The sequence below is a fragment of the Rhopalosiphum maidis genome, chromosome 2, assembly GCF_003676215.2.
Source record: "Rhopalosiphum maidis isolate BTI-1 chromosome 2, ASM367621v3, whole genome shotgun sequence".
NCBI classification, from domain to species: Eukaryota; Metazoa; Arthropoda; class Insecta; order Hemiptera; family Aphididae; genus Rhopalosiphum; species Rhopalosiphum maidis.
Window position 1 is genome coordinate 78,929,225 of NC_040878.1, and position 11,166 is coordinate 78,940,390.

An 11,166-nucleotide genomic window follows, 5' to 3' on the forward strand; every position below is an offset into this window, starting at 1 on the left:
AATCAATATAACATTTTAATTAATATTAACTTCTTATCACTGCGTATTATCGCAATAGTATTATTGTAAGCTTTAGCTGAATTACACCAAACTATACTATCGTTTATAGGAAATCCTTCAGTTCTTATACTATACATGGTGATTCTTTTATCATAAAACATTCGTTATTTCAAAAAGTATTCATGTTTTTGAAAACATTTTTTTACATAGTTCCAAGTTATTAAAAAAACAACGCTTTTATTAAACAATTATATTATTTTTAAGTTTTTTATTTTTTTTTAATGACAACATAGTTTTAATTTCATATTCCAAAGCAGAATAATTGTCTGAGTACTTTTAAATTTTTATAAAATTCGAATTTTGTGCGAGTAATTTATGAGTTATACGTATTTAAAGCTTTGTCGGGCGGCGCAGTCTAAACTTTAAATACTTATAACTCATAAACTACTCGCCCTACATTTGATTTGTATGTATCAAAATACTCAGAAAACTATTCTGCTTTGGAATATGAAATTAAAACTCTATGTCGTCATTCAAAAAAGTAAAAAACTTAAAATAATATAAGGATAAAAAATATTTAAAAATATAATTTTTTAATAAAAACGTTGTTTTTTTAAACAACTTAAAACTATGTAAAAAATGTTTTCAAAAACATGAATACTTTTTGAAATAATGAGTGTTTTATGATAAAAAAAATCACCCCGTATTAATTAGTACAACTATTGAAATGTTACGTTATTTGATATTTGCCCGCTTTAGATGGTATCTTAGGTTCTCCGGTAGTTTCGGCTACTATCAATTCTTGTCTTCATAGATAATAAGTAATAAAATACTCTATTTATATAAAAACAGTATATCATCATCAAGGTTCGACAACAACACGTCAAATGCTAATGAATAACAGAAAAATATAATTGTGTATGGTGTAAGGTGCGACGTCGGTTTACGACGCGTGCAAACTTTATAATGACACGTCGGTTGACATCACGAAACAGTATCTACGGCTTAATCTAATTTTCTTATTAAAACACTTAGAATAATATCAATAAATAAGCACTTTAAAATTGTTTGCAAAATCTTATTTTATTAAGCCCACGGCTACACCATCACTGCACAACGACTGTCGATTGGCCCACTACAATGTATCAGATACGATACCACGGATGATGAGAAAATAAATTAAATTGTGTTTATTTATAATGGAGTTTCGACCAAAATCCCTAAACGGTGAAATACTATGATTATTTAAAAAAAATATTTAAGGTGAATACGATTAATATTAGATTCATAGGTAAAGTCTGCAACGTAAACACTTCAATGGTAGAAACGTGAATGACAACGTGCCGTAACAGTAACCTAAAATCCTTGATTTTGAAAAGCCACCGTTCATCGGCAAATTGGTCGATTTGCAATCTACAAACGCTCGTGTCTTGGTAAACTCGTATAGAATGTGTCTAAGAAGTTTTTGAACGTTTTAAATTGGTTTCGGTCATACGGTACACCATCGAACATGGTCTACGAAAACCCGGTTGGGATCGTGGGAATAACGATCCGTGGTGGTTTTTTGATACCGGATAGCGTCGATTTAGATATATAGGATCTTTTGAAATTTAGTTGGCTTTCTGGAAAGTTTAAAACCAGAGTCGTACAACTGTTTCTTGCTGAGTAATCGTGAAAAATGTTTGCACAACCGTAACCGTGTCGATGGCGCGAATCACAACGGTTTACTAGTCGGTACGGTACAGTATATATATTTTCTAACCGTTCCGTCGTTCAATGTTATATTCGACTGTAAGATTTCGAGTTGCTTTACTACGTTCGACATCAGCTCTACTATGACAGAAACCGTCGTTCTGGCCGCTCCGGCACCAGTGGCTGCATCGCCAGCTGCGAAAAAGTCTCCGGCCAAGAAGAAGGCCGCTGCTGCTGCTAAGACTAAGAAGCAGCCCGCCGCTGCGTCTCATCCGACCACTTCCGTGATGGTCACGTCTGCCATCAAGGAACTCAAGGAGAAGAAAGGTTCTTCTTTGCCGGCTATCAAAAAGTACTTGGCTGCCAACTACAAAGTCGATCCCGCCAAGTTGGCGCCGTTCATCAGGAAGTTTTTGAAAGCCGCCGTCGCCAACGGCACTGTTGTTCAGACCAAGGGCACCGGCGCTTCTGGACATTTCAAACTGCCGGTTGCCGAGGTAAAACCGAAGAAGGTAGCTGCGGCCAAAAAGAAGCCGGTCGTTAAAAAAGTCAAAGCCCCCGGTGCCGTAAAGAGGAAGTCGACTTCTGCTAAGAAGGTGAAGCCCGCTTCCGGCGAACCGGCAGCTAAAAAAGTCAAAAAGGCCGTCGCCGCTAAACCTAAGGCTGCCAAACCGAAGAAATCTCCGGCCAAGCCGAAAAAACCTGCGGGCGCTGTAAAGCCAAAGCGAAGAAGACTCCAACGAAAAAAACAGCAGCTCCCAAGAAGAAGTAAACTTTGAACGATCACTTCTCACGCGTCGCGCACCCTTAAAACGGTCCTTCTCAGGACCACAAATTTTTTCTGATACACCTAAAAAAATCACTTTCGTGACTTGCGTATTTAAAAAATACCCACTTCTCGTTGGTTAGGATTTTTTCGATTTACTTCTATCGTACCGGAGGATCACGTCCCCCTCCGCTTTGAATACTCCAGTTATTATACTTTCGTCGCGATGATATGCTCTTCGGATCAACACTCGTCAATCTGTTGATGATTATTATAATTTATACGTATTGATATTTACTCACAATACAATATTATAACGGCGTAATATTATTTGTGTATAGTGCCTACCACAAACTTGAACCTTTGTTGGCTCTACCATATTTTGTACCAACAGTAGTCGCCGCACAATATGACATCGTGTACTGATTATATTTTAATAACAAACTTAGTGCGTTAAATGTTAATAAGTGTATCACATATAATTTATTTTAACTCATTCTTATTGCGTGTTTTTTTTTTTTTTTTTTTTTGTTTTTTACTAATAGATTTACTGCTTAGTGATTTAGAAATCACTTTTTAATTAGAAAAGTTTATATCGCATCATGTGTCATATGATAAGAATAGTAGCGTAATTGTTTGGCGATTTCAGTTTTAAGGTTATAAAATTGTAGTTAAAATGTAAGTCATGCAGAGAGCACATGATGTAATGGTTTTTAAAATAAAAATCATATATTAACTTGGACATTGCGTTCTTTATTATTAATATAAAAATTATTAAGCAACAAACTTATAACACATATTTAGCGATTTTTAAATTTTCGAGCACTTTTCTCAATTGTTCATGAAAAAGTTTGAAAAATCAAATAAATAAAAAAATTACACAACCGATCTTATGAAAAACATACGAAAATAGTTGGATCTTTTAATTAGATATTATGTTTTTAAGCATCACTGACGAGATTAATAAATATAAAGCGAAAAGCTTTAAAATTATGTTACATACATCACTAATGTTTTCCGCATATATATTATCTAAAACGAAAGTATTCGTATACGAACAAAGTTGAGGAAACCAAAATCTACCGGGATTCACTTGAAATAATTATAAAATACATTATAATAAGAAATATATTATAGATTATGATTGATTTCATTTTTGACTTTAAGTACCTGCGTTTTTAGGTATGATTCCCAAGAAATAACATTCACAATTTACATACAACATATTGTAACAATAACAATAGATGAACGTGAACAATGAATAAAATAGATGTTTTTAATCATAATATTCTTTTATTTTTATTTGTGAAAATGAAATTTGATTTTAAACTGAAAATAGGTGTGTACAACATCAGCCAGCTAAAATATTTTAATATTAACCCAGCGTGTTATTAACAAATATTGGCACCTAGGTATCTATCTATTGCAATATTATTTTATATAAATATATTATTAATTAAATATTTTTAATGTAATTTTACATTAATACATGCTTATAGTTATAAAATAAAAGAAAACGTGCTTAATAATTATTCTAAAAGGCGAAACAATATACCGATCAAAATAGAGCTCGAAACTTGTTGCATTTGCGTGTTGGTAATTTTATTTTAAAAATTGAATAAAACGAATTTTTTAATATATTTTGAAGACTATTTTTTCCGAACAAAAAAAAACCTTTTAATCTTTTTTAAAATATATGTCGATCATTAAACAATGTTTAAAAAATATTCATTATTTTCCCAAAAATATTTCTAAAGTTATTTTAAAATTACTTTTTACTATATGGGTTATTATTATTGATATAATACGTTAAATTAAAAATGTTCAGTATGCAGCACGTTTATGGTATAAAAATATATTAGACCAACTTCCAATATTGTTCTAACTCAGTATTATAATAAATTTACATAATTCCTTTTCAACCGCGATACCCACAATAAGATTTTAAAAGGAATATTTTGACTAAAAATGTCTATTAAAAATATTTTATGTGAGAATACACCAATATTATTCAAAAAAATCTCAAGTATGAAAAAGTAACATTTATACACGATGTATTTCGATATAATAAATATGGTGGCCCTAAAAAAGGCCTTTTTAAAAAAAGTTAAGTAAATTGAGTGATTAACCACCAAATCCGTACAATGTACGACCTTGGCGTTTCAGTGCGTAGACGACGTCCATGGCGGTCACGGTCTTCCTCTTTGCGTGTTCAGTATAAGTGACCGCATCACGGATTACATTTTCCAAAAAAACTTTTAACACTCCGCGGGTTTCTTCGTAGATCAATCCAGAAATACGCTTCACTCCTCCCCGACGAGCCAAACGACGGATTGCGGGCTTGGTGATTCCCTGGATGTTATCACGCAACACTTTGCGATGACGTTTGGCACCTCCTTTTCCAAGACCTTTTCCTCCTTTGCCGCGACCAGTCATGATAACCTATTGCTGTAGACGTATTAGTGGTTGTAACGAAGACGAGGTTTGTTGAGATAAATGGTAACTTACCGTTCGACAACGCGGTATTTATGCGATCGATCCACATACCCTACACCGAGGAATGCGCGAGACCACACCCCTCGGCCCAATCATACTACGTTAGCAACCCTCTGAAAATCGTATAAATAAAGGGTGTTTGTCTCACCGTGTTTCATTGTGTATACATTTCTTCTGAAGATAAGTCGTGGATTGATATCACCTATTTTACAATGGCCCGTACCAAGCAGACAGCCCGCAAGTCTACCGGAGGTAAGGCTCCCAGGAAGCAGTTGGCCACCAAAGCCGCCCGTAAGAGCGCACCCGCCACCGGAGGAGTGAAGAAACCCCATCGTTACCGTCCGGGAACAGTCGCTCTCCGTGAAATCCGTCGTTACCAGAAGAGCACGGAGCTGTTGATCCGCAAATTGCCGTTCCAACGTCTGGTGCGTGAAATCGCACAGGACTTCAAGACCGACTTGCGTTTCCAGAGCTCCGCCGTCATGGCGTTGCAGGAAGCCAGCGAGGCCTATTTGGTCGGTCTTTTCGAAGACACCAACTTGTGCGCCATCCACGCCAAACGCGTCACCATAATGCCAAAGGATATCCAACTGGCCCGTCGTATCCGCGGAGAACGTGCTTAAACTCAAATTTTTAACAAATAGTTCTTCTTAAAACGGCCCTTATCAGGGCCACCAATTTATTATTTTAAATCAATACAAATAGTAGTATATACTTAAAAAACGTTTCTATTAACGCTATATAATGATTAAATTATTAAAATCAAAAATTATTTCAATGTTCAGCAATAAATTCTGGATAATTAATTGCTGGTACAATTAATTGTGCATTGCTATGGATCACCTATAGTATGAACCTCAATGTATCATAAATGATTATTGACATAGTGATGCTGTGCGATGACTATATATTGAATACAAATTTAATAAATCAAAATTACAGTAACCCACTGTACAGCAGAGTGGTACCCACTTGTCAACCTTTTTATAATAATATATTTTTATAAAATATTTTGTATCGAGACTTTCAGAATTTAACGACAACTAGCAATGACAAAGACTCAAAATATGTAACTTCTAATTAATATTTTCGTAATTTTTATGTGGTCGTTATTTTTGTTATTTAACTTAGATTCTATTATAAACTTAGTATTATTTACATTATACATTGTATGCCGTGGTTATAATCACCATATGATTATAGATCTAATACAGTTTTATTAATTCAAAATATTGCAATTTTTTTTTTTCATTTAATTACATGATGCTTTTCTAATTATTAAGATAATAAGATGTCTTTTATGTTTTGATAAGTAAACAATTATACATACCGGAAGACATGCGACCAATTCAGAGATGTTGCGTAGTTAATAATTTTTTTGTACACATAATTACACAAGGACAAATTAATAGTTTTGTATATCATTTTATCAAATTTACTATTAATATTTTCAATATAATTATAAGGAACCATATAATCAATTTGTACATAGCTACCTAAGCTGTGTTGAAAATGTAAATTATTTTTCGGTGCCTAATAATAATTACAACTAGTTAATAATCATAATACTAAATAACCAAGTATTATTTTACAAGATTAAATAACTACGAAAAATACGACATTAAATAATATTATAGTAATAATTGGTGGCCCTTAAAAGAACCTTTTTAAGTTTGAACCTATCGCAGTAGGTGTCAGGATATTATAAATAACGTATTTTACTTGGAGCTTGTGTATTTAGTGACTGCCTTTGTTCCTTCACTTACGGCGTGCTTGGCCAATTCACCGGGTAACAATAGTCGGACAGCAGTTTGGATTTCCCGACTGGTAATGGTCGAACGCTTGTTGTAGTGTGCCAAACGACTAGATTCGGTGGCTATGCGCTCAAACAGATCGTTGACGAAACTGTTCATGATGCTCATTGCCTTCGAGGAGACACCGGTGTCGGGGTGTACTTGTTTCAGTACTTTGTAGATGTAGATTGCGTATGATTCTTTTCTCTTAGGCTTGCGTTTCTTGTCAGACTTGACGATGTTCTTCTGCGCTTTGCCCGACGATTTTTTCATCGCCTTTCCTGCCGATTTACCTCCTGGAGCCATGTTTAATTCGATCGGGTATCCTGTTGAAGTGCTAAACTGTGTACTACGGTAGGATTCAATCGAATGACGCCTTTCTATAGTACGGTTACCGTATTTATATTATTTTTAAGATCTTAAAACGTGCGCACATTGGTAGCTGCCACCCCAATATTAGTGTTACAACCCTCCGGAGTAGAAAACATCTGCTCTGACCACTCTATATTCGGCTCATGTAAAACACCATCCTTTTTATAGACTCTTGCATGTCGTACATGTTATGTTACGTCGTTAAACGTTGTTTTATACGTCTAATGCATTTGAATTTAGGGGAGATTTCACTATATAAGCCCTGGATTTCGTAAAGCTGAATATCATTTAAGTCACGTCATTCCGTTCAACTACTACTACTACCCAGTCGAAAATTTGTACAAGCATCACAATGAGCGGAAGAGGCAAAGCAGGAAAATCGAAGGGAGGCAAATCCAAGACCAGGTCGTCCCGTGCTGGACTCCAGTTTCCGGTCGGTCGTATCCATCGTCTGCTAAGAAAAGGAAACTACGCCGAACGTGTAGGAGCCGGCGCACCGGTATACCTGGCCGCCGTAATGGAATATTTGGCGGCCGAAGTGTTGGAATTGGCTGGTAACGCTGCCCGTGACAACAAGAAGTCTCGTATCATCCCCAGGCATTTGCAATTGGCAATCAGGAACGACGAGGAGTTAAACAAATTGTTGTCCGGAGTAACTATCGCTCAAGGAGGTGTGCTGCCCAACATCCAAGCCGTACTCCTACCAAAAAAGACTGAAAAGAAAGTTTAAGAAATATATCAATTGGTACTACTTAAATAGTATGCATGTATTTTGATGTATATTTTTTGTTTAAAACGGTCCTTATCAGGGCCACAAATTATAATACAAATATTTTCTTTTAATTTAGTTTTATCTAATCATAACATATTATATATAGTTTATATTATATTATTATAATGAATGAAAACCAAAATTTATAAATTGTTTTATTTGATTTTTAGCTAAGTGAGTACATAATAAACAGTTGTACCTATCAGCATAGGCGAAAATACGGGTCAGGCCATGGCCTGACCTAATACTGACTAAAAAATTGCATACATGTATTATATATTTTAATAATTATTTAGGAATTATAAATAATATATTTATACACGTAAACGTGTAAATTTGTACGTTTTATATATTAACATAATATCATACATAGTATACAGGTACTATATTTATATAGGTACAAATGAGGATTATAATATAACATAATAAAGTGATTTTTTTTTAAAATGGCTAATAGTATATTTATTTAAAATTAAAAACTTTATTTTCGCATATAAAATTTGTGAAATTTTTCGTTAAATGTTTCGTACCTACTACACGATTATTTTACCGCTCGTATCTATTAGAACTTAGAAGTGTACGAATATGTGGACTTGATATAAATTCTTAAATCAAAAAATTGTACATACTACACAATATGAACATAATAATAACATTTATTTTTAACATTGATATAGAAATATGGAGTCGTATAGTCTATTCAATGCAGTCGAATAATCGGTTTTATTAATTATTGTTTAATTTAGACATTTGACGTTTTTTTTTATATTATAACAAGTATTATTAGTTACTTAACTAATCGTCAGTCGGCAATGTTTGTTACGTGGTGATATACCCGTAGAAAATGATTGTCAATTATACGTACTTTAATATTTTCATATTATTTCTTTTACTATAAATTCATATTTTTATCATTGACCGGCGACAGCGGTTATTCATAAGATTCTTGCGTTAACATTATACAAAATTATACAGAGGTAATTATTAATTAGAATATTTTTTTTTTATAGATAGAGGATAGCCAAAATATTTTAATTATTATTTAAATATAAGTACCATATTATTGTTATACACATTAATACATCACCAAATAATTATTTATTATTAACCCCCGTTAGTCACATCGCTGTTTAAAAAAAGACGAGCATGTATAATTTTTTCAAATTACTCATTGTAAGTAATTCACATTATTTCGTGTAATTTAATAGCTTCATTGTCCAGAAGTCTAGCTATCATTTAATGCTATTTAAAACATTATCTATTGTTTGTTGAATTTATATGTATTTTTAAAGTCATAAAACTGTTAAAAAAGACCGCGTGTGTGAAACTCGGATAATAATTAATTTTGTTCAATATTATTTTCGTCAATGATTATTTTTTAGATATAAAAAAAACGATCATAATCGTTCTTGAGTTTCTTCTTGATCTTATCGATAGTTATAGTTTATCAATTTATCGCTTTTCTGTTTGTATAATTTCTTTGGAAAATTAATATTTTCGTAATTTTTATTTTATATTCGACACGTGATACAAGACAAAGCGTGTAATTATCAAAATTTAAATGAAAACAATTCGGAATAATTTTAAAACTACGTATACAAAAATATAACCTTTCATTAAAAAAAATTCATATATAATATGTATTTTTTTAACATTATATAACCATGGACATTTTAATAATAATAATTTAAATAGTAAAAAATAAATTATAATTATGTATATCTTTAATAAATGTATTAGTTATTAAAATGTTTAGTTATTATTAAATATTTAAATTGTAAAGAAATATTCATTTTATTATATACACCAAATCATCATATAATACCATTATATATTCATTGTATATACATTAAACAAAATAGCTATAAAAAGTTGTCAAGAATTTTTTATATTTTTCATTTGGCCTGCCCTAATAAAAGTGTCTAGGTTCGCCTATGCCTATCAGCGTTAAAAAGTCAAATTAATATTTTTATCATACTAAGTTATTAAAACAAGTAATCTGTTTATTTTAATCTACCCTATATTTAATAGGAATAAATCACTTGAAAAAACAAATAAGTACTTAGGTTACTTATCTGAAATTTTATATTAGTTAGTGACATCGGAAAATCTGAATTAAATATTATATAGTAATCCATTGCCCTTATAAATGTTTTTAGTCAAAAAGTAATAAATAAAACCCACGCTTAACTGCATGTTTACTCGTGGCGCAAAAGAAATTATAATAATTATAATAAATACAGTTATAATATTATAAATGAGTGACAGGAGCGTACTCGCGATTTGATTGTAAAAATATAAATGAGACGCATGTTAGTGTTTTAAAAAAAGTGAAAAATTGAAAAATGGTATTGGAAAATAACTATATCGATAGAATACGATCTTTAAAACTACATTAACTACAATACTAATACTATAATAATACTCATTAATATAATATAATAGTATAGGTACTGTAAAAACTAAAGAGTTAGTGACTATAACATGATGATTAGATATGTACAGAATATACAATAATCAATATTAGTAATATAACATTATATTATTATTTTTACTTTGTCATTAAATTCATCAATGTTGATTAAGTTAATGACTTACTAAAAAAACTTTACTTAAGTATTAGAGTTAGGTAAATTTTGAAAGGTAAATACACCCAAATATGTTGTTCTCAATTTTCAATTGAAAACATAGTAAATTTGCGTTAAACAGAATCAATTGTCTAAATTAGATATTAAATTGAATAAACTAAAAATTATCATCAAAATTAAAATAAGAATATTACTTATTTATACGAGTTAATTTTTTATGATATTTGTGTTAATGAGCATTTTTTAATTGTAATATATTACACACTCGTAACTCGGTTAAAAATGTTAATATAACAACAACCGAATGTACAAACACAGATAATGTTCTTATATCTTAGTCTTTAGTTTTATTTTTAATATCAAACATGTCATTTCACTTTAAAAACTAAGACAAAATTAGTTTAGGCGCGGAGAAAAAGCTCAAATCTTCATAATACAACTCAGTGACAAATTAATGGTTTACAAATTATATATTTATTCATAAATATTTAAAAGTAGTTAGTATAGACAAAATCATTAAATTAACTAAGATAAAAAAAAATATCTTTTTTCAATTACTATCTGATATGCCGAGATAAAAATATAAATGTGCCATTTTAAATTATTTTAAATAGTTACAAATATACGACTAAAAATTAAAAATATTAAAATTGTAGGTACCCTATTATTCCTTCTTATTTCACGCTA

The 11,166-nt window shown here is 31.4% G+C and overlaps 5 protein-coding genes across 5 annotated transcripts; 3 read left to right on the forward strand and 2 right to left on the reverse strand.

Moving 5' to 3' along the window:
• Positions 1-1,803: 1,803 nt before the first annotated feature.
• On the forward strand, positions 1,804-2,464 carry LOC113551073 (histone H1A, sperm-like). Its single transcript, XM_026953109.1, is given in 2 exon segments — positions 1,804-2,405; positions 2,408-2,464. Coding segments are annotated over 2 exon segments (627 nt in total). The 5' UTR covers positions 1,804-1,835.
• Positions 2,465-4,582: 2,118 nt separating this feature from the next.
• On the reverse strand, positions 4,583-4,938 carry LOC113551092 (histone H4). Its single transcript, XM_026953126.1, has one exon. It carries the CDS (start codon positions 4,892-4,894, stop codon positions 4,583-4,585), a length of 312 nt encoding a protein of 103 aa, XP_026808927.1. The 5' UTR covers positions 4,895-4,938.
• Positions 4,939-5,146: 208 nt separating this feature from the next.
• On the forward strand, positions 5,147-5,577 carry LOC113551079 (histone H3). The gene has a single exon (XM_026953113.1). It carries the CDS (start codon positions 5,167-5,169, stop codon positions 5,575-5,577), a length of 411 nt encoding a protein of 136 aa, XP_026808914.1. The 5' UTR covers positions 5,147-5,166.
• A 1,095-nt stretch (positions 5,578-6,672) lies between these two features.
• On the reverse strand, positions 6,673-7,053 carry LOC113551085 (histone H2B-like). The gene has a single exon (XM_026953120.1). It carries the CDS (start codon positions 7,051-7,053, stop codon positions 6,673-6,675), a length of 381 nt encoding a protein of 126 aa, XP_026808921.1.
• A 405-nt stretch (positions 7,054-7,458) lies between these two features.
• LOC113553159 (histone H2A-like) lies at positions 7,459-7,849 on the forward strand. Its single transcript, XM_026956336.1, has one exon. The coding sequence runs from the start codon at positions 7,472-7,474 to the stop codon at positions 7,847-7,849; it is 378 nt and encodes a 125-aa protein (XP_026812137.1). The 5' UTR covers positions 7,459-7,471.
• Positions 7,850-11,166: the final 3,317 nt, after the last annotated feature.

Excerpts from the sequence above, each read along its gene's own strand:
- LOC113553159 (XM_026956336.1), top strand. The coding sequence starts at position 7,472 with ATGAGCGGAAGAGGCAAAGCAGGAAAATCGAAGGGAGGCAAATCCAAG.
- LOC113551085 (XM_026953120.1), bottom strand. The coding sequence starts at position 7,053 with ATGGCTCCAGGAGGTAAATCGGCAGGAAAGGCGATGAAAAAATCGTCG.
- LOC113551092 (XM_026953126.1), bottom strand. The coding sequence starts at position 4,894 with ATGACTGGTCGCGGCAAAGGAGGAAAAGGTCTTGGAAAAGGAGGTGCC.
- LOC113551079 (XM_026953113.1), top strand. The coding sequence starts at position 5,167 with ATGGCCCGTACCAAGCAGACAGCCCGCAAGTCTACCGGAGGTAAGGCT.